Source organism: Paramisgurnus dabryanus, chromosome 18, assembly GCF_030506205.2.
Source record: "Paramisgurnus dabryanus chromosome 18, PD_genome_1.1, whole genome shotgun sequence".
Lineage (NCBI taxonomy): Eukaryota > Metazoa > Chordata > Actinopteri > Cypriniformes > Cobitidae > Paramisgurnus > Paramisgurnus dabryanus.
In genome coordinates, this window is record NC_133354.1 from 28,252,811 (window position 1) to 28,277,101 (window position 24,291).

The 24,291-nt window shown below is 36.4% G+C and overlaps 2 protein-coding genes across 2 annotated transcripts in view; both read left to right on the forward strand.

Moving 5' to 3' along the window:
• The first annotated feature begins 482 nt into the window (after nt 1-482).
• Nucleotides 483-5,889, forward strand: tmem185 (transmembrane protein 185). Its single transcript, XM_065287548.2, has 7 exons — nt 483-619; nt 1,044-1,220; nt 2,277-2,484; nt 2,572-2,655; nt 2,751-2,927; nt 4,074-4,197; nt 4,331-5,889. The coding sequence occupies exons 1-7, from the start codon at nt 582-584 to the stop codon at nt 4,573-4,575; spliced, it is 1,053 nt and encodes a 350-aa protein (XP_065143620.1). The 5' UTR covers nt 483-581; the 3' UTR covers nt 4,576-5,889.
• Nucleotides 5,890-7,877: 1,988 nt separating this feature from the next.
• stk26 (serine/threonine protein kinase 26) overlaps nt 7,878-24,291 on the forward strand; it is a 28,745-nt gene continuing 12,331 nt past the window's right edge. The window contains exons 1-5 of the mRNA XM_065287550.1: nt 7,878-8,307; nt 18,896-19,126; nt 21,132-21,188; nt 22,833-22,941; nt 23,652-23,809. Of these exons, the coding sequence (XP_065143622.1) occupies nt 8,266-8,307; nt 18,896-19,126; nt 21,132-21,188; nt 22,833-22,941; nt 23,652-23,809 (597 nt within the window). The 5' untranslated portion in view covers nt 7,878-8,265. The remainder of the gene's footprint in view (nt 8,308-18,895; nt 19,127-21,131; nt 21,189-22,832; nt 22,942-23,651; nt 23,810-24,291) is intronic.

Below are 24,291 nucleotides of genomic sequence, written 5' to 3' on the forward strand. Positions count from 1 at the left end.
AGAAGACATTTAACAAATTTATGTCAGTTTGGCCAAGGAAAGACCTCATTATACTAATGTTTAAATGGTCTCCTTTTACAAGTGTGTTGGTCTATTTATAACAACAAAAATGATAGATATTTAAGTATGTGATATTTGAATAAACGTGTAGGTTGCCTGCCAAAGCACTTTCTATTTAAAACCTCAATTTGAATATTTATTATTTTTTATATTAGCTTCTTTTGTGAATGTTAACATTTTAAACAATGATAAAACAAAACAACAAGTTAAATAAAATAAAAAAGTAAAACAAAAAGGTTTTGAGTAGCCTATATTAAAAAAGTAGTTTCCAGATCGTTTTATCCATTGTGGTAGCCTTGCTCACAAAAAGGTTGGAGACCCCTGATTTAAAGATTATTATTTTCATAAGCATAATATTGTTTTTCTAAAATAATGTGCGACTGTGCGCACAGCGCCATTCGGCGGAAGTTGAGGGATGGGAGTGTGACGTCACTGTGTTTGGTTGCGTCTGTACTGATGTGAGAGACAGTCAGTTAGCATGTCTTTCCATTTCAATTTAATAATGGTCTGAAGAGGAAATCATGAATCTCCGCGGTGTTTTTCAAGATTTCAACCCCAGGTAAGCTTCGACGCGTAAGGTGAACAATAAAACCCACATGCTTTGTTTTGATATGATGAACATTCACTTTGTTAGCTTAGCTGCTAATGTTCACTTTCCAGGCCTGTTGGATTTGTCTTGGCATAGTTTTAGCGTGATGTGACATTAAGCAGGAAATAAAAAGGTTTTAATATTTAAACCTTCAACACGACCTTTATACATTTAACACTTTATATCCTAAAGTACTACGATATAATCAAACACTGCACTGACTGCAGATACAAACATTTGCTGCTAAGATTCTCATACAAGCATTAGCAATGCCACTTTCCTTTAAGTCAAAGTTTAAGGCAAAACAATTTAAGTTTGATAAATCTGTCCATGTTTGTTTGAAAACTGTACATGTCTTTGGTTACAGTTGAACTGTATGTGTGTTATTTTGCAGCAAGTTCCTGATCTATGCATGCCTGCTGCTCTTCTCTGTGCTGCTGTCATTGAAGTTGGATGGCATCATCCAGTGGAGCTACTGGGCGGTGTTTGCGCCCATCTGGCTCTGGAAACTCATGGTCATCATTGGGGCTTCAGTGGGCACTGGGGTGTGGGCTCATAACCCACAATACAGGTCAGTGTGACGTCAGTCAGAATCATGTAACAGTCAACATGAAATCAGATTGAAATTTATTAAGGCAAGTACCACAACCCTACTGAAAAAAAATGTTTTAGCTGGCCTCCCATCTTGGTATTAGCTGGTGTAGCAAGCTGGTCTAGCTGGTCAGGCTGGAAGACCAGCTGACCCACCAGCTTTGCCAGGCTAGGAGGACCAGTTTAAACCAGCTAGGCTGACCATATGTGCCGTTCTTCAAAAGACACATCCTGGCCAGGATTTCGAGTGCGTCTTTCGGAAGTCGAATTTGTCAATCAAAGTTTTATTATTTCAGATTATTATTTCAGAAAAGCAACTGTTAATTTTAAGGTAAGATTAAAACTACGATTGTATGTATTATGTTTTTAACTGAAATTCTTGTTGACGTATGCGGTTGACAAATACGATTTCCGGAAGACGCACTCGAAATCCTGGCCAGTATTGTCAGCCTTAAACCAGCAACAGTCACCTTAAAGAGCTGGAGTAGATTAATTATGAGATTATAATGTAGATTTAATCAATAGATTATATGAGATAAACTGTATAATAACTTGAAATAATTTGAAAGATTTAGATTTAAATGCATTTGGCATTTGCGTTTATCAACAACAAAAAAATCATCATTAACTCAATAAAGGTCATGGGAAAAGCTGATGATAAAGTCAGACTTAAGTAAGAAGTTTTCCATTGGGTTACAAGAAGAAAGTCTCAAGAGTGAACTTGACCTCCACATCCTGTTCAGAAAGTCGTCCTGTCTGTGTTTTAGGAGGGGAGAGAGTCCTCCGCAATCCACTCCAGACACATTTTAAGATCGGAATGTTTCTCATATAAAATGCCCACATTTTATCTTTTGTACAATTTCTGCCAATAAAAAATATTTTAACATGTTTTTGAATTTGTTACATATGCAAATAGTCATATTGCAGAATTAAAATGCACATTTCTGTGGGACAGAGGGAGTTTGTGTTAAAGCACTCTCATTGTCCTGTGGTCAAGCGTATTGTATGACCCATTGTATGATGTTGTGGTCTTCAGGGCTGAAGGAGAGACCTGCGTGGAGTTCAAGGCCATGCTGATCGCCGTGGGCATCCACCTCCTCCTGCTCACCTTTGAGGTTCTGGTGTGTGCCCGCGTAGAACGGGGTTCACACTTTTGGCTTTTAGTCTTCATGCCGCTCTTTTTCGTCTCACCGGTTTCTGTTGCAGCTTGCGTGTGGGGATTCAGACACGACCGCTCACTAGAGGTATTCGCTAAGGAGATTTTTCCAATCAAATAATTCCATAAATTGATGTGTTAATCTTTTCATCCTCCTGATTTTTGTATTCGTCAGCTGGAGATTCTCTGCTCGGTCAATATTCTTCAGTTCATCTTTATTGCATTGCGACTGGATGAAATCATCAGATGGCCGTGGTTGGTAAGGACATCAGTTCAACTTTGATCAGAGTCACCTGCAGTTGATTCTTTTGTGATTCAAGCTCTGCACTTTTAACAGCATCATGTCTTTGCTAGGTGGTGTGCGTGCCGTTGTGGATTCTTATGTCCTTCTTGTGTCTGGTTGTGCTCTATTACATCGTCTGGTCTGTGCTCTTCCTGCGCTCCATGGATGTTATTCCCGAGCAACGGCGTACTCACATCACCATGGCGATCAGCTGGATGACCATTGTTGTTCCCCTGCTTACCTTTGAGGTTCGATTCCAACAACATTCGTTTTGATGATGTAATTTATGCACTTGTAGCATGTCTTTTGATTGTTATTATGTGAGTTTAGTTGTCACTAAAGGCCAAAGTATGGTCCACATACAGTGCATGTGACGCAATTTTCGCCATCAGAAGATTGCATGTGTGCTGTACACGTTGCGCACAGTTAGATTTTTGAAACTCTGCATACATTGTACGCATAGGTCGCACATGCACGTACAGGAGAATGTAGTATGTAGCCCAGGTGATGCATTGCATTTTGTCACAATGCGCATGCGTCGAACATCTGTGTACACATAAAAAAACTATACTTTGCCAGACTGTGCCTTCGATCGTGCGCATACGTTCGCGTACATGTAATAAAACAGACTATACTCTCGACTAAACCTGTATGAATATCCAAGCCGTTTTTTTAAATTTAATGTAAGTGAATTGCAACTTCAGACAGGGTTCCCACTGGTCCTTGAAAGTATGTGAATTTGGGGGGGAAATTCAAGGCCCTGGGAAGTTTTTGAAAATATACATACATAGATACAGGTCATTGAAAGTGCTTGAATCTATTTTAGTTTTCCCCTGTTATTATTCCCTGTGTAGTGTAGGATGGCATCATAAAAATTCTATACTTTTTGGGCACACAAGCTAAACTTTTAGCTTTAAATGCTTATATATTCTGTATGCGAATGTTGATTCATACCAAAATGGTTTTTTGCATAGTTGTGTTTGACACATGAAAACATCTCTTGTTACGTATGTAACTGTTGTTTCCTGAGAAGGGAACGAGACGTTGCGTCTTCCTTGGCCATACTTCCTGTGTCCCTGTAACGCCATCTTTGGCAATATTTCAGATAGCGATATACTTCCTGGCTCCCACGTCACCCTGTCTTTGTCGTTAAGCCTCACCATAGGTTGAATTTTATATACACATAGACGCACTTACCCCTGGAGGGTGACGCAGCGTGAGTTCCTTCGAAAGGGAACTGTAACAATGTATCTTAAAAGGTAACACGATGTAACATTGCTCTCACTTGAAAGGTGTCCCCACATTTAATCCTTGAAATGAGATGAAGATGAGTCAATGATGATAGCAATTTTATTCATGAATAAAACCTTCATCATTGTTTGTGTTGTTTTCAGATTCTTCTTGTGCATAAGCTGGATGGTCATTATAGTTCCAACTATGTTCCAGTGTTTGTGCCTCTCTGGGTGTCTTTGGTTACTCTAATGGTGACCACGTTCGGTCAGAAAGGAGGCAATCATTGTACGTAACATTTAACCTATGTTATTGCTGGGTCATTTAGTTACCCACCCTTCATAACTTAATGAAACCATATTTTCATATTTGACTTATTTTTTATGTTTAAACAATCACATCTGATTTCTCTATTTTTCAGGGTGGTTTGGAATTCGCAAGGACTTCTGCCAGTTCCTCCTTGAACTTTTCCCCTTCTTGAGGGAATACGGCAACATATCGTACGATTTGCACCATGAAGATTCCGACGTGTCCGAGGAAATGCCCATCCACGAAGCACCAAAAATCGCTCCAATGTTTCGTAAGAAGACGGGTGTGGTGATCACTCAAAGTCCTGGCAAATACTTTGTGCCACCGCCCAAACTGTGCATCGACATGCCAGACTAATGCTCAGACGTTTGTCATCGTTTGACTGTTTTCGAACAGTGAGGAAAACATAGCACTATGCACTGGGGTCCACAATAGGACGTACCCGTTGAGAAAAAGAAAAATTCAGACCTGCTACAAAGATGTTTCTTTTGAGCTCCACTTTGGTAAAGACTCTTCAGAAGACTCTTGCGTTTGAGCTAAGCTCAAATTAAGCGGATCCTAGCCATTTTATATTTGTAAACCATAGCCTCTTGTTGCATTTACGGTCAAATCCAACTGTATACGTGGGACCTATTGCCCTCAGGACTGGTTAAACTTTCAAGACAACTCCGTGAATGATCTTGTAAAGACAGTCTAACATGTAGATAAAAGAGGCAGGTGGATTTCTTTTTTGTTTGATTTTAAATCCATATATACTGTATCTGTCAGTCCTAACTATAATGTTTGCTCTTCCACTGCAGTATTTTTCTCTGTGTAATCCCAGCAGTTATGGCAGCCCCCATATTTACACTGTGATTGCTGCGTTTAGGATTACAGAAAGTTGTTAATATAAAATTATTTTAAATGCATTTGATATTGATTTATTAATTTGAAAAAGTTTTCATTTTTCAATAAGTCAAGGCTTTCCGAATCTGGACGTCTAACCATGCACAACAGAAGTACAATACAACAACTTTGTACAGTTTAATTAAACTGACTCCATATTGTTCAGTTTGTACGTAATTATACAGCTGTCTTTGTGTGAGATTATAACCACTTGACAGAACCTGTTATTACTACATATTCCCTGTAATTTTAGAAAAGCAAAACCATGAATTGAGTTGGCCTTTTACAGTCAACCGTAAGCACTGATTTGGACCAACTCATTTGGATGCATTTATAGTAAAATTACAATTTTACCCCCCCCCCTTTTTTTCAAAGATCTTTAATTGTTAATTTAACTATTGATCAGTTACAGTACATTTACCCTCCTACACCAAAAATAATACATCCAAAAGTTTGTTTCAGAATTTTGCGCAACTGTTATGTCAGAAAATGAGATGTTTCTTTGTGTTGGATCGTTTCTCTTTAGATGTCAGATACTTTGGTCGCTTTCTCAGCTGGTCTGATGAAACAGCCATAGAAATGTATCATTGTAGATATGGACCAATATCTCAGTTTTATGTTCTCCAATGTACTACACATTTAACACTCGTCGTCATTGTGTCCATTCCTTTGTAAAGGCAATGTAGCTTTCAACAGTGCCTGACATTAAAATCTCATTGTTTACCGTGCAAATGTTGCGTGAATTTGTCTATGTTTTACTTCATTTTTGGTCCTAATTAAAAATTATCACACTTATAATTTTTCACGTATTGCAGTGTTATTTAATCTTACATTTAGCTTTCTACTACAGGAAATGTACTTTTGGATTGTTAAAAAGGAATTTTGGCCTGTTGCCATTTGTTTTGCATTATAGGTCATTTATTAACCAATATACGCACGGCATAACAATATGATGACAACAGATTGCCTGCTGGTGGTCTGGACCAGATGTGAGAGAGTAACTGCTGATTTAAATATGCCACAAAGATAACTAATAACCTTGCCACCTCTAGAAAGGCTATGGTGGTTTTGTTGGCTGAATAAGTTTTATATCAAGGGCTATAAATGATAAACCACTGATTATTTGCATCTTTTGCCATTGCTGATTTTAAAACATCTGTCCAGTTTTGATATTTGTCACTTGCTCATGTCGAGTCATTAAAATAGACCACCGTTTTGATGATTTTCTAATTCTGCAAAGGCCAAAAACACATGCATTAACATCAGTGTTGGGTGTTACTAAGTAATTTGTTACGTAATTTAATTTTCCCCTAAAAAACGTAAAGTAAGGGATTATTCTTTTCCCCCCAGTAATTTAATTACTTCTGATGTAATTGAACTAAATACTGCGTATGGACTGTAGAACAATTATATATAATACAATAGTGGATTTAACACTAAATTTAAAGTCTAAAGGTTAAAATGCATGTTTTTTTGTATCCTTCTCACATTAAATACTTTGGTGAGTTAATAATAATGCTAACACTCAATTCTCACTATTAACTAATTGGTTATTGGCATTAATATTACTGAGATATTGGATGTTAATTAATACTTAAAAAGCACAAATAGATGCCTGAATCTGCAAAACCTTATTCTGCATCCTTAATCCTACCTAGTCCCTACCAAAACTTAAATTTAACAATTATTTTGCTACGTCTTAATAATCAATAATTATGAGTAAATTGAGGCAAAAGTAGTTAATAGTGAGAATTGGGCCTTAAAAAGTGCAACCAGAATAATTAATGTACTTTTATATGATTTATTCAAGCCATTTTAAGCATATCTTTGTATTATTTACTAAATAGGATTTATAAAGTAATTTAAGTAATTAAATACTTTTTGGAGAGGGTAATTTGTACAGTAATCTAATTACATGATTAAAGATGTAATTAGTAATTCATTACTTTTTTTAAGTAAATTTTTTTACCCAACACTGATTAACATATACTAGTTTATTGGTGCATCATCAAATAATTTCTATTGAATAAGGATTGGATCAATTTGAGTGACAAATTATATTTTGTATTTTTTTGTCAAGTATTTAATTATTTTACCCAGAGAAGAAAAGGATTGTGCAACAGACAAGGTAGTGTCTTTACACAGTTAATTAATGCAGTGGTTCTCAAACTAAGGGGGCCCCAGATTTATGACATTTTATAAAATACATTAATTTAATAAAATACATTAATTCTGTGTAATTAAACAAAAAAAAAACAAGGCTATATAACCAACTTTAGTTTTATGTTTATGAATGAACAGCACTACGTAGTATCATTTAATGTTTTGCTTTGTTTATTTTAAGTTTAAGAATTGTTTTGTCGTTCATTTTTATTGGGGGAGATAGAGTGCGCAAATGGATGCACTGTACAGCAAAAAAGTTCGAGAACCACTGCATTTTGCCTTTGCTATACTTAATGCCAGTGAATTGAGAAAAAAAACGTGTCGAATATCGGTGCATCTCTAATTATGTACGTTACGAATTAAAACAATTAATTTAAAATGTTTATATAATATCAAGACGTTTTTGTGAGACCTGTTGGCAGGGAATGTTGAAACTTTATCAGCACCTTCTGTCACCCAAAGCCTTCTCAGAATGTATGTACCATCAGTTAAATGTTTAGGAAAAGTACGCCGTAGCTGAGTTAAGATAGTGTAAATGTAATTAGATCTCTGATGGTGGCAGCAGCGGCATTGGTGACGCAATGTCTGTGTGCTCGCGGTCAGAGCGCGCGACTCCACCCAACGGCAGAAGCACAAAACAAGTTGACGAGCGCCGCGCGAGTCATGACGTTTGAGAGGATATCGTGAAGAACAAACTCTAGGCAAACTCTTGACAAAAGCATGTAACCAGCTCTCGACGAGCGATTAAACCATCTGGAATTAATAAAAGTAACTAAAAAGTCGATTTTAGGAAGGAGTCATGGTCGCGGAGTGTCGAGTGTGACGGAGTTTAAAGCTAACTGAGCGCAGCTAGCCCGGGAGTTTGGCGTCGCGAGCAGTTTCACGAACAGTGAAAATATAGTAATAAAGATAGTTTTAGTACAAAGTAGTGAAAGTTAAAGCTTTAGGTGTCTATCTGAAAGTTTATTTGCTGTGTAGTTGGTCTGTGGACGGTTGGAGATGGCTCAGTCGCCGGTAGCTGTTCAAGTTCCTGGAATGCAGGTGGGTTTGTGTGGAAAGGTAAAGCCAGGCCATCATCATAATGAATATTATCCCGCATTTATCATAATATACTCTATATCACATCTATATGTTCATTAGTGTGAGTTCTTAACAGTTTACTTTAAGTTTATAAATAGTTTTAAACACTGAAGTTGTCACGACATTGTTGTTTTTTAGACATGAACCATAGCATTTGTTTTGATCATGTTCTTTGATAATACCTTGGATTGCCATGTAAATTTGGTTGCATATAAATATGGCAAGCAGCCAGTACCGTTGTATTACAGCGTGATATATCACAGAACTATCACTACAGTACATTTATTGAACAGTTTTATCATTGGTCAGGTCGTTTACCATGCCTGGCTTTAACCTCCTCAGTCATTATGTGCATATACACTGTTTATGAATGAAACGCATATCAATGCATATTAAAAAACAATACACAACGATTACTAGAATTTTGTACATGCAATCTGATACCATTTTGAATGTTTATTTTAATATGTTTCCACATAAAATAATGGCATACTCTACCTGTTTCGTGCAACATGTTAAATTAACAGATTAATAAATTATAATAGTTTGTATAAATAGTTTATTAAAATGCAAATGCGTTTGTTGAAAATGTATTAATTCGTTTATATATATTTTAGAATACAAAATTAAGATATTTTATCAATAAAGTCGGGCATAGGCTTAATTGGTACTTTGACACCAGTTAAGCCCCTGTGTGTTCCAAATAAGACCACATTTAGGGTATTTTCAGACCCTGAGCCTTCATTTTGGAACCTGGTGTGTTTTCTCTCTTGGTTCAGTTCTTTAAGCATATGTGAACACAGTCTAAAATGATCTTGTTGGATCCGCACCAAAACCACTGCTCCGAGACCGATTAAATGAGGTGGTCTCGTCCCGATTGCAAACGAACTCTAGAGCGGTATTAGTGTAAATGCAATTCGACCCAACGGACCAATAAACAGGCCAACTTATATCTTTATTAACTATGAATTAGTGTTGGGTGATATGCCCCATTATGAGATCGTCCTATTGTCAGCCTGTTAGATCGCCGATACACAATAGTATCGGGGGCCGGGGCAATAGTTTCTCATTTATTTATTTATTTGTACATTTTTTACTCATTTATGACAAGCCACTTGATTGGTGGACCAAAAAGCTGATTTACTTTCAGGGGAACACTGTCATGACATCAACCTTTTTAAAACTGATGCCATTAATCCGAGTGCATCATTAAAGCGCAGGCGCTCTGAAATTTCCTGCGTGCCAGGGAGCGAGATCAACGCACTCGCTGGTTTTAAAACCCCTGCGTACCTAACAACCTCTCTAGTGCAAGGAAATGGCAGAGCTGCACAAATTACAAGCTCAGGTGCGAAGAAGAGTCACATTACAAGTTCATAATAATAACTATCAACATGAAAGGCCACTATCGGACATACGTCTGACTATCTTCGATACACAATAGTATCGTCTATCGAATTCGGCACAACCTACCTGATAGCTCTTTGGGGATGAATTCTGGTGAGCACGTCAACACCATTTAAAACCAAAGTGCACCTGTTTCTAATAAAATATCTTCTAATGGCTCTTCTCCGCAATAGGACGTTTTTCCGCCTAAGTTTTGATTCATGCTCAAAATAATGAAGTAATAAAACCACAGTTACCAAAAAGGCCACGCAATAATCCTGTAAAGCTACTGTCCGTCCATCCTGATAGAAAATTTGAGAGTAATTCTGGGGGAAAAAATATGTTTACTCGCACATGACTTGTATTTACAAAGTCTGGTTCATTTGGAAATATTGCCTTGTGAAGGCGAACAGATCCCAGATAAAATTGCAACATAGCCATTTAACCCCTGGTTTCGAAACAAAGGAATTAATTTACAGCTCTGAAAACACCCTAAGATTGTTTCACAAAATATAGAAAATATTAATTTTAAAATAAGTAAACATTCAATATATTTATTCAGTGACGGAAATATTTAAAAAAAATTATTTTACTAATGTTTGCGATAGAGCTCATCACCAGTACCAGTAACATTTATCAGGTCTCCCATCCCTGATGAGAATCAACTCTTGGCCTTTACTTTCTCAAAGACTGGCTACTTCAAACTGTTTTGCTAGCAAAAACAAAAAAATTTCTATGCCCCTATGGTAAAGGTGACATACCAGTACGATTTTTAGACATGTGCTGTAGTTTTTTCTCTCTTTTTTATTTTCTTGCAAATGATTAGAAGACATCTGTCAGGGATCCAGACTGCCCTCAAAATTTGAGTGTGCCACTGAATTTTACATCCAGTTGCACATGTGTGACCAGTACATTTGAAATGTTTTTGTGATGTGACACTGAATTTGAAACAGAACATTGTACTTTCTGCATCTATCATTAAAGTATTTAATAGTAATATAGTGGAAATTAGTAGAATATTAGTTGAATATTTGGTTAGCTTGTTGATTTATAGTGTGTGTCCCTAAATTTTCTGGTTGCGCCCCTAAAATTTACAGTTGGGGGGCAACTGTGCTCCTAGTGAAAAAAGTTAGTCTGGAGCACTGTCTGTTATATAGTCATGCTACACAATGTGTCATTTGTGGGCTATATCTATATATAGTTGTGAAATGTAAATTAAGATTTACAGAATTAGGATAATGACCGTCGTGTCCTCACCAACCGGCACAGCAAGTAAACTGTTGCCTACAATTCGTGTGTTTGTTGTAGTCCAAGAAAAGAGATTTAAATTAGAGTAGATAACTCGCGTCATCATTTACTTTGGGATTTGTATCTTTGCATATCGTTAACATGTACTAAAACACACTTGCACACCAGAGGAAATGTAAAATCGTGAATCGTATAATAGGTGCTCTTTAAATGGTTCCACAGTGAATAATTGTGAAAAAGACAGTTTTCTTTTTTCTTTTAAAAATATAAGATTTGTTTATACAGACATGCAATATACTGTGGATTAAGCATCATAGTAATAGTAATGTTTATTGTGCCCACATTAGGTTTCATTGTGCCCCATTTCTGGCAATCTACCACATCTTTAAAAAAGTTAATGAAAATAACCTGCTCTACAAAATAATTTGTCAAACTAATATTATGTCGGAGTCCACTGCTTGTTTAGCAAGTAAACATGCTGCACAGAGTTTTGTACGTGTGTATTTAAGAGCTTTTTCTGAATTTTCAGCAAAATTGATGAAATACAATCGCGCAACTTTCACACGCTTTCAAAACGAAACTACAGAGATTAGACACTTTAGTTTTATCAATGAAAGGCTAAAAATAGCGCTGTTCACCGTATGTTCACGCCAGAAGTAAAAAAAAGACGTAAAACTTGTGTTTAATACCTCAGATTAGATAAATGGGCAGAGAGAAGGCGGTCGCATGTGGCTGTTCGAACACATTCAACCACATATGCGTTCCGCAACTCCAAAGCGATCCGATCGAAAGTGGTTTCGACTACCTCTGGATGTGGTTGAAAGTGGTCGAACGTGGACGAGCTCAAAAAGTTTTGAACACCGTTTACACCTGGCATTAACGTCGTCCACTTGTGATCTGATCAAGGAAAACGCATGTTAATGCTAAGTGTAAACAGCCTCTAAGGCTTATGGTTTGACCGTGAGATTAGCTTTGTGCACACGCTAATAAACAAATCTTTTCATTTTAAAGGAAAATTATATAAAATTAAGTTCTACCCCAACAACAATACATTTATCTTTTATTTCACATAATATCAATGCATTTACAAAATTGCAGAAATGTGTTGATTTCTTAAGGGTCTCGAAACACCAAAGTTTTGGGGTGTCTTTGTTTGAGTTCTGCTGAGGCCGTGTACACATAAATGGGTCTAACTTAACTGACAGATGTGATTGGCATGCAACAAATATGTCATGGAAGTAATAGATCACTGGATTGCTTAAATTCATGAGCATAATAAAATAAGATTTTCTCTATTTATAATTTGACATTAAAGTTAAAAGTGGGCTTAAAAGGTATACTTACCCTAATCATTTTATTTTATAATGTCATTACATGACTAGTAAGTAATACTAAGAGCTAACATGCATAATTGTAAGTCCTTTATATATTCAAGTGCAGGTTTCTGTACAGTATGCTGAGTGTTTGGGATTAGTAGATTAATGAGGGGTATATGTTTGTGTTTACTGACCTGTATACACATGGCAAAGTTTGTGCAAACTGTTGTCTGGATCAATCTACACTGGACAGGTCTATATTTGGATATCTCTGTGCACCTGGTCAAATGATGGTGCAGATATTTATCTATGAGGCGGCACCTGCTCCCTAAAGGTGTGCCAGCATTCACTCCTGTTCCCTCTTTATAAAACATAATGAGTCTGCTCTTTGCTACCAATGACCTAGGACAGTGATGTAATCCATCTTTACTGTATTAGTGTTACAGCAAGAAATAGCCTAAACTGCAGCACAGGAAGTGTGACTGCTGCGGTTCTGTCTTATTGTGGCCACTGTCTCAGTTTTAGACTGGTTGATGTTCGGATACATGACTTTCTTCAAAGTAGACTGAGGTTTGAAAGGTCACCTGAACTCTAGCTGAGCATGTTGTCCTCTCTATAATTTCTTTACTATGACAACTATGTTGTTGCTGAGCTGTATTGTTAATCATTATGCATGACAATGTCTCAACGCTGGGATCCTTCACTTATTAACCTACCATTTGGGACATTTTTAATGTTTATTTTGTAAATTCAGCCGGGTTCAAAGTCCAAACTCCTCATTGAATAGGCCGTACAGTTGTTCATTCATAGAGGTGATGCTTCAAAAGCATTAGGAATGTTGGGCTGAAGTGTCTGGGTGTGGCCTGTGAAGAAGTGTTTCGTACACTAGTTTCCCATAGTTGACTCCTGAGTCAGCAAGACACAGGTACTGTACAGTGAAAGCTTAAAGGGATAGTTCACCCAAAAATGAAAATTCTGTCATCATTTACTTTCATGTTGTTACAAACCTGTTTAAATGTCTTTGTTCTGGTGAACACAAAGTAGGATATTTTGAGAAATGTTTGTAACCAAACCATTCGTGGACCCCACTTACTTCCGTAGTATTATTTTATCCTACTTTGAAAAGTGAATGGGGTCCACGAATGGTTTGGTTACAAACATTTTTCAAAATATCTTTGTGTTCACCAGAACAAAAACATTTATACAGGTTTGTAACAACATGAGAGTGAGTAAAATCATTTTTGAATGAACTATCCCTTTAAAGAGCATCTATTTTGTTGTTAAAAACAATGCTTTCCAGAAAATGTTCTTCTTTAAATATATAAACATACAATATATATATATGGGAAGGTTTCTTCAAAAATACCGAATTTTGAGCAAAAAGCTGAGATAATTGCATTTTTGTGAAGGACTTTTGATAGAGATCAGATGCAGAGCGATAATTAAAACATACACAGAGTTTAAACTGTTTGCCCTAAAGGGATACTTCCGGGTTTTATAAGTTGGGTAAGAACGCCACCTGGTGGATAATAGTGAAAATACGGATTGCCGGAAAAACTCATCATTGGCAGGGAAGCATTTTCTCTTAATTGACGAGTTTACTCGGAGCGGGGAAAGAGTTAACGCATACTAATACGCAGGGGCCAATCACACCAAACACGTTTATGGCAGTTGCAGGCGCCTTTTTTGAATAATATTCTATGGACAGGGAGCATTTGCGCGCTGTTTATGCGCGCCGAACGCCTTGCGGTTTTTGCAGCCAGCCGCAGCACACGCTTTTGAAGGAGCGCTGAGAGCGGAAAAGCGCCCAACATCATTTGCGTCTTTTTATTGTCCAATCGAATAAGGGGAGAGGTGGGTCTTTCGTTGTGTTGAAGGCAGTTTACAGTTGTTTGGATCAACCGGACTCCACTCACTTACTGTCTCCTGCGTGTCTCCAGCGAGCATCCTCTTTTTAAAGTTTCTGCTAATATGACAGTTTTAAAAAAGGCAATGCGTTGCGCCTTGCGTTTCCAAGCGTTTAAAGCGTGTTTGGTGTGATTAGCCCCTTACACACCAAAGGAAATGTAAAATTGGATAATTGAAGCCCTTTAAAGACCCTGCTGTAGTAACGTAATGCAAGGTGCTTGTGTCGTGTGGATTGTACCCATGTTATCCTTTAATAGTGCGGCTTTGTTGTTAGTTTATGGGTTTGAATAGCGCATCAGGAGGAAATTCACCCAGCTGAGTGGGTACATGGACGCCTCCCTTGTGATCTTGTTAACAAACAGCCTAGTCATTAATGCACTGATGCGTGTGTACCGTTTTTATCAGGATGAGACAGACCCACATGCTGTGAGGCATGATATAGCTTGTCACTGCTGCTCCAGCCAATCTGAATAAAGTGTATTTGTGATGCCCACTTGCTGTATTGCTCCCTTTTTAGCTGGAAAATAATTTTTTATTCGTTTTCATTGTTTTTTAAGGGTGCTCACATGGCGTTTAAATGTGGCTTATATTAGATGCTGATCTGAACAGGCAACAATAATACAGATTTGCATGCCCGTGAAGTGTAAATAAAGATTTGGAATTTATAAAATTAGTTGAATATTGTTTGTATCTGATTTAAATGTTTGTACTCTGATGGCTTCAGAAATGCTTGATGTTGTGCCCTACAACACTCTTTAAGTTCCTTGTCAATTTGTTTTGGATGTGTCCCACTATTTACTTTATTTTATAACCATTGCTTTTGTGTGTAAATTAAACAAAAGTGTCCCAATCCAAATTAGTCTATTACAATATAAGCAGTTCTTTGATAAATCTTTGCTGCTTTGTATTATTTTATATATTACGCTAGTGATTGTCTATGGCGCATCCAGTCACTCTCCCCTGACGCCTTTCCTCCCCTGTGTGCTTCCCTTCTTTTATCTTGATCTTGTGCCTTACAAAATGCTTGCAGAATGATTTGCAGGGTTAGGGTAAAGGCACTTCTCGACACAGACAAGATGTTGCAGGTCGAACTAGCAATGCAGCTTATCATATTGCAGGTGCCGTTCAAGTTGAAGTCCGAGATACTTCAGAATGACTTTTCTCGTACCAACGTAAGCCAATGACACCACATGCCCTCAATTTATTGGGGTTATTGCGGATACAACGAAAAGCGAACACATACAAACTTCAATCATTTATGATTGATGGAGACTCAGACGCGTCTTGTAGCAGTGCCACTTTATTTTTGAGCAGCTATATTGACAAAAGCAGTGCTCAATCTGTATGTGCTTGGTGAAACTATTAAAAAGAACGATAGTGAAATTTTACGTTTTATATTTGAAATAATGAGAGTAAAAGTGTTTACTTAATCATTATTTGTATCAGTAAAGTTAGTTGGACAATGGATTTTGGAAAAAGTAGAATACTATAGGTTTTAATGTTTTGAAAAGTTCAATATGTGCTAAGTAGGAGTATGATAAAGATGCTGAAAGAGATGTTTGTCCAAAATCAAGTCATTATCTGTGTTCATTTGTAATAAATATACAGCCAAAAAAATAAATAAATAAGAGACCTCTCCAGTTTTGCTTTTAATCATCATTTCTACATGTGTTGTGACTATTTCAGTCCAATGTCTGTTGAAATCCAACAAAAGCAAACCTCAGGAGTGACATATACAACAGCAATGTAAAAGACTGAGAGCATAATAGCACATAAAAGATGTGATTAAAAATCAGCGTTATTTCTTCAAATGTTAATTTTTGAACGTTTCCTGAAATACAGGTAAAACATTATTGTTATGTTGTTAAAAATACATATAAACGTATCTATTTAAAAAAAAATCCCCCATTTTTAATTTTCAGTACATATATGCAAATAAAAACAGTATTTTTCAACACACATTATTTTACTTATACTTACCAATACCAATAAATAGTACATTTAAAAAAAACTCAAAATAATGTCTGTTGCTGTTTTTATGTGATTAACACATTTGGATGTAGTTTTAGTGTTTCTTTCTTGCTCCAACTCACAACTTTGGTGCTACCAAGTCCCAGTGCCACTGCTGTCAAATGTTAGTCTAAGGTCCTGGAACAAATTATTCATTTGTTTTAACTGGTTTACTTATATTGTCAGATATTGGTGTGGAAAGTAATTTGCCAAAAGCTCAGCCGAAAGACTGTACAACTGAGTGTTTTCAGACCATCTGACACTTGAACAAGAAACTAAGTAAAAGGAATAATTGACTTAAGGCTTTTGTGCATTATCGAAAATAATGCACACCCAGACGGTGGCATTACCACCTTGGATGTGCATTATTTTCAATTAATTCAAAGGACCAGAGTTTATTTTTCCTCTTATACCACGTTACCACAGACATCTTTAAAGGTCCCGTTCTTCCTGTGTTTTGAAGCTTTGATTGTGTTTATGGTGCACAATATAACACGTGTTCATATTTCACGTGTAAAAACCCCCCAATATTTTTCACACAATTTAATTATCAGTATAGCACTGTTTTCACTGTCCTAAAAGAGGGCTGATGTCTTACTTGTTCTATGAAGTCCCTCCTTCAGAAATACGTATTGAGTTCTGATTGTGTGGTTTGTTTACTGTGCTGTGATTCGATAGCAGCTTAGCTTGGCAGAGCCGTTTTAGCCAAAGCTGATGACTGACGTATTCCTGTGGGTGGAGTTTAGTCAAAAACTCTTATATTGACATCATTCAACTGGGAAGTAGAGGGCTATAGTCCAAACCTGCCATTCGTTGTAGGCTTTGAAAGGGGAATTCTATTAAAGAAAATATATCGCTTGGGATTGAACTTTGAGCTTTATCACTTTGGTATTATTTATGCTCTAACAGCAACATTACACACTAACTAAAGTTTAAAAAATGTGATCAGGAAGAACCTGACCTTTTAAGATATATGTGAAATAAAGAAAACGGTTACAAACTGAAACTGGAATTGTTGGACCAGTGTTGTTTACATTTTACAAAATAGTACAATAAAAGAGATGTATGAATCTGCCACAGGTATTTGCCCAGCTGTGTTCATGGTTTCATAGATTTCCTCTATCAAAGTATTAGGATACATTTCAAGGCTCAAAATTACCTTTTTTTTTGTAGCACTGGTGCTCCCAACTTTAAAGAGTTAGTAGCACCAGCAAAAATTTAGGTGCACCCATCCAAAATTTTTAAAGCACCACCACTATAATAAATGTATATGTTAATAGATTTATTTTATTAAAAATAAAAACTCCACCACTTTGCTTTACACATTCTATGGCCAGCATTTGAAATTTGGTCTTCTATTTTAATTTTTTTTTTTTTTTTTTGCTGCATAGGTTCCTAAAATAATGCCCAAATGCTGTTTAAATGGTATAGCAGCAATAATAATTTAACAATAACAGCTAACATTATTATGATTACAATAGAAAATCTAGCAAACACGTAAAAAACTGATTAATTGTAACATTACAAAAGTGACCTAGAAGGCTAATATATATTTGAATTGATAACTGCATTACCAGGATGCTATTACTACTAAATAGGCAATGTTTTAAAAAATACAACAAAAACATACCATCAGCATTCAGGGCTCAAAATTAAAAAAATTGATTTGGTAGAACTGGTGCTCCCAACTTTAAAGAGTTAGGAGCACCAGCAAAAATGTAGGCGCACTCATCCAAAAATTATGAAGCATCACAACTACAATGTATATGTTAATAGATTTATTTTATTACAAATAAAACACCACCACTGGGCTTTACACATCCTATGGCCAGCATTTGAAATTTGGTCTTTTTTGCTGCATAGATTCCTAAAATAATACCCAAATGCTGTTTAAATAATATAGCAGCAATAATAATTTAACAAATACAGGTAACATAATTATGATTACAATTATGAGTGGTGTCAGTGAGACCAGCAGGGGGTGCTCACCCTGTGGTCTGTGTGGGTCCTAACACCTCAGTATAGTGATGGGGATACTATACTGTCAAAAAGCACCGTCCTTCGGATGAGACGTTAAACCGAGGTCCTGACTCTCTGTGGTCATTAAAAATCCCAGGATGTCCTTCGAAAAGAGTAGGGGTGTGCCCCGGCATCCTGGCCAAACTTGCCCATTGGCTTACTAATCATCCCTCATACTAATTGGCTATATCACTCGGTCTCCTCTCCACTAATAAGCTGGCGTGTGGTGAGGGTTCTGGCGCAATATGGCTGCCGTCGCATCATCCAGGTGGATGCTGCACATTGGTGGTGGTTGAGGAGATTCCCCCATTCATATGTAAAGTGCTTTGAGTACTAAGAAAAACTGCTATATAAATGTAAGGAATTATTATTATTAATACTGTGGACTGCTTTTTACATCTCTGATGTCCATCTCTTTTTGGACTGCCTGCTGCGCCATGACTGCGATTCTTAAGTTACTGACATTTGTGCAGATTGTCCGTGTGGTGGTTTTCTCATAGAAGTTTAGTGATTTACAAATTTACTTTGGATGTTCAGCTGTTTTAAGACTGCAAGCATTGAAGTATTCCAGTTCACCTGCAAACAAATTTAATTAATCTGCTTTCATAGTTTTTACCTTAAAAATATTCAAGTAAAACTTATTAAGTGAAACTTTTTAATTTCAGAACAGTCAAGTGGACCCTGAGGAGCTGTTCACTAAACTAGAGCGCATCGGGAAGGGCTCATTTGGTGAGGTGTTTAAAGGTATTGACCGCCGCACTCAGAACGTAGTGGCCATCAAGACCATTGATCTTGAGGAGGCAGAAGATGAAATCGAAGACATCCAACAGGAGATCACAGTTCTCAGCCAGTGCGACAGTCCACATGTTACCAAATACTACGGCTCATACCTGAAGGTACAGATTGACATATTGTTTCACAGTACACACTGTTGCCTTTGAATGGAAGTTAATACAAAGGAGTTAAATGGTAAATTCAGTCGTGAGTTTTCTTCCTTGTGAAGATTTAATTCCATTGTGATGACTTGCAGCCAAACCCTTTGTGCTATGTCACAATACCTGTATTTCTGGAAGGCTGCCATACAGAACATATGCTCATAGATTTTGTCTGGCCTTTTTCATTGTGTGTGTGTGTATATGTGTGTTGATGGTCAGTGTTTATTTGGGTTTTGTTTTATCACTCAGGTGAGAGATTATTTAAATGAGTCACTGTGTTGCAGAATAGATTGCAAGTTGCTGTTTTTACTTGAAGGACGAGGGGAGATTTATTAGCTTTTACAAGCGTGTAGATGTCTTGTTTTACTAGTAAATTCTTAAAGGGTTATGTAATAAACATGGAAAGTACAAGGGTTATGCTATTAGACATATATGTAAATGTCTTAATGTATACCTGGTATTTTTGTACAGCAGTTCTTAGAAAATTTTCGTGCTTGTGGGGCTCCAATGAACAATTATTTTCATAATTGGTCAATTAGATTTTTTTTTTCAGATAAAAACCTATTCAATTAGATTTTTCACTTATTTACGCTAAATAAAACCCCAAATAGTAGTATTCATATGTAGGAGTGTACTTTAAAAAGTTTAAAACCATGCATAGGAATGGTTTCCTAGACAGGGTTTAGATTAATTCAGGATTATGCCCTAGTGATATTAACATATTTAAAGGCACACCATGGAACTTTTTGGCCACTAGGGGGTGCTAGTCATGTATTTTTTTACGTCTAACGCCCCTAAAGGCCACAAGCGCCGCAGCACTGTCGCAAAGGAGTCTTTAGGTCACAAAGTGTGCCTTTCAGCATGTCATGTGTCATAAAATATAATTTCATGGGTTTTATTGTTTTCAAACGCCAAAAGATCGCATAGCTCACGTTTACAAGCCAGTTGTAACGGTGGTCGCTTGGTTAAAGTTTATATTTAAAAAATTGCCTTAAAGTGGAATCGAACTGTGTCGTAAGTCCACGAGGTTACCACAGCGCCACAGTGTCACGTGTACAAGTCTCAATGCACTCTCCAAGTAGCCTCCAGTAAAATTCACGTTAAAAAAAGTGTTTGGGCGCCAGACAGGACTTGTATATGCAAGCATTATAACATTACTTACTAGCATGACGGCCAAGTCAGCATCGGTCAGAAACCCCTCCTCCTTTTTGTTCATGACAGCACTCTCCTGTTTTCTCTTTCTGGCCTCCTCCGACAAAACCTTGGGTTTCTTTTTCTTAGTTGCTGCTTCAGCCATGACAAAAACATCAGGAAAATAAATAGTTGCGCTCTCACGTCCGAATTTGAGGAAGTGGAGGAAGTGACGTATGCCGTAAAGCAGATTTTTGTAGTTCTTTTTGTGCTTGGGTTACTACCCGAAACCCCAAGTTTAAAAGTACGAGTAAAAGCGATACAGACCCCATCAGGCTATGGTAGACATGTCATTTAACCTATTTTAAGTCGATGTACCATCACAAGGGTCTTGAAAGTATATTATGAAGGTTGAAAAACTATAAAGTGTCACTTTAAAATGTTTTACAAACAACCCTTACAAAAACATTACTGGTGTGCGTCTTGAGACAAAATAATGACACTGATATTTGTTAAGATATGTCATTACAAGTTGTTTTTAAATTAAATGCATTTTAGTCTGGGACCAGGATAAGCCTTGTTTGGGAAACCACCCCTTTTGAGTTTTACTAATATAATCTTTAATTTTATATATTTTAAGCCTTGAAAAAATATATCAGTTTTTAAACTGAAAGTCTTTAAATGTAAAAATATTAATTAACAAAATGTATGGAGTTGTCTCAATCTTCAAAGATGTGCTGGCTATGGATTTTTGTGTCAGTGCTAATTCTCTTGCACATACATAGTCTTGTCGTGACATAGCCCTGAATTATCTCACTTTCTGTTTTTCCTGTAGGGCAGTAAACTGTGGATCATAATGGAATATTTGGGAGGAGGTTCAGCTCTGGACCTGGTAAGTACTTGTACTTGATCAGTGAGTCTCCACGGCTTTAGACTGCAGTGGAGAATGAGCGCTAAATAGATTTTATTGATTAAATCAAATGTGTAGTTTACGTTGACTTGTTTGAAAGGAAATCGATTTTCTCTTTAACACTGCACTACCAGTACACCATCAGAACGCATTTTCAGTGCGTCTGGAAACATTATAACCCTAGAAAGATTTCTTATTTGAAACCGAAAATGTTTTTTTTCCCAAAATGCGATAAACGTCAGTCCTCCTTCTCTGCAGAATGCAATAAATCCGCTCAATAAATCACAGCGCAGCATAGAGTCCTAGTTTTCCTCATATACTTTGTATTTCATGATCAACAAACAAACAAAAACAAAATAATACTTTAATGGCATTTCTAAAACCTGTGGAGGTTTTCTGTGATGGGGAAGAAACATAAAAATCGAATAATCAAAATCGAATAATTTGCGCGAGAGGCACTCGGACAAAGGAATAAATGCTGGCTGTTGCTTGTTCTCACGCGACAGCAATAAGCTTATGAAAAACTTTCCATTATTTTACGCAAAGTCAACAAAAATTGAGCAGGACCAAAATATTTTACAGCTGATCGCTGTCAAAAAAGTAAAGCGACGACGTCCCGAGGATGACAGCAGCAATGACAGTGTTCTTAATATTACAAAGTAAGTGTTTTGATTAATGCCATTGTTTATTTTTTTTAAATTAGTGGATACCACTAGTCAACTAAATGAATATAACATGGCAAAGATGAATGCACATTTATACATTGATTCAATAGATTTATAGCATTTTGAAAAAAAACTTGTCATGGATTTATTGCATTTTGTGGAAAAAATAATCAGTTTTTATAATAAATCTTTGAAAATCAAATTATGGATTTGAATTTTTAATGTTATTATAACCTAAAGATGCTATGTGAAAGTTTGTAATAGAAAATGGTGGTTTTTATCTTGTCACTTTCTTGCTATAGAAAACACGTTTTTACCCAAATTAGTCAAAATGGCGTTTGGAACCAAACTCTTCATTTGATCCTTGGTTACATTTTTATATTTCAAAATATATGTATGCATTTTATATAAGCCTATATGCATCAATGCGTGTGCACAAACACACATTCTATAACAACCGCATTGGGTAATGAATAGTGCATATTGCTAAAGAGATTGTGCCCATATATACTGTGGATAAAAGTTTAAACTTGTTTTGAATAATTTCTTTGCAATTTGCAGATTGCTTTTTTTAGTAGGGGGAAAAATCGTAAATCGTATTTTTTTATTTTTTTGGGGGAAAAATCTGAGATTTTTATTTTAGGCCATATTGCCCAGCCCTAGATCGCAGTGTATCTAATACCCAATCTTCAAAACTTTACCTTTCCAGTAATGAAAGTCAATGTGTCAAAACAAAAGCACTATAAAAGTCACATAAGCGACTTGTCTGCAGTATAATTTAAGTCTTCCTAAGATATGAAATAGTTTTATGTGAGGGTCTTAATGAATACTGACTAAAAATTCACTCTTTTGACCTCAAAGGTATATTTTGTGTCAAGGGTTAAAAAATTTGAGAGATAAATGACAAATGTAAATATTTTGTGAACTCTTATTTAACTTGTTATATACATTTTTTTTTTAGCTGCGAGCTGGACCCTTTGATGAATGCCAGATAGCCACTATGCTAAAAGAAATACTGAAAGGTCTGGACTACCTGCATTCTGAGAAGAAAATCCACAGGGACATAAAAGGTGTGTGCGCAGTGTATTTGCCTCTGTGCGATGAATATTTGTGTCTGTGCAGGACAAGCGGGTGTGACTGTTTTGTTTTTCCACTGCCGTTTGTTTTTCCACTTGTTTAAACTGGGAAGGGTGAGGTGGTTTGTCTACAAAGACCAGCACTGATTTGTTGTATGCTTTAATTTATGTTCAGTGGGTTTTCTTAGCCTTTTATTTTACAATTAGAAATTATATTGAAAAACAAACAAAATACAAGAGTTTATAAAGTTTCTTTGACATGTTTTTATGCAATCAAATCAAAAGCTAAGGCTTTTACTAATACACTGTTTCAGTATTACAGTTTTGTCATTCATTTTAGTACAACGTAGTGTTTAAAGGTCTGCAATAGATAAAGAAGAAATGTTTATAGTTTTTAAGTAGGCAAATTACTCAACCATTAAATTCTTTTTAAAATCCCATCTGAAAAGCAAAAAAGAAAGTACACCTAATTTACAATTTTACATAAGGATTAATGTGAAATAATGTTGCAATGAATTGTTAATCATTAAAGAGCAACCGCTTTGGGGGTAAGCGGTATTTAAAAAACTGGTTTTGCTCATTTTAAAATATCAACTACATTTACAAACGTTTAACTCTTACCCCACCTGTAAAAGTTGAAATTCATCATGTCTTCAAGGATTATAATTCGAATCCTCCTCTCATACACTTTTACATGGTTACAGCTGCCAACGTGCTTTTGTCGGAGTCCGGTGAGGTGAAGCTAGCAGACTTCGGTGTTGCGGGGCAGCTGACAGACACGCAGATCAAAAGGGAGACATTTGTGGGTACACCGTTCTGGATGGCCCCAGAAGTCATCCAACAGTCCGCTTATGACTCAAAGGTAAATCAGTCTGTGCTAAATCTATTTACACCCTATCTCAACTAACACACCTCATACAGTCATCACATCAGCATACATTTTACTGAGGCTAAATGTTCTCCTTATTACGGTTACCACAGACATTACTCTGGTGGTTATTTTTAGAAAAGCCCCGTGGTATAAGTGTTTTTAAACAAGGCTGACTTTGATAGACATGTCAAGTCTTATAAAAACCTTATATTTGTTTCCATTGTTGTACATTGTGGCACATATAATGCTGTCTGTAAAATAAGCAGTCTGGTTTTGAACAAATCAAAAATGAATCCCAGGAGCACCATTTACCTTTTATCTTTTGTACTCCCTGTGGCACGTTACACTACCTTACACTTTGCAAGAAAGATTAAAAGTTAGCGGTGCTGTTAGTTTACCATTTGGTTTACCTTTAAATTTCCTTGTTTTGACTGAATAACGTTTGTAACTTAAATGAGGATTAATCCAATTTA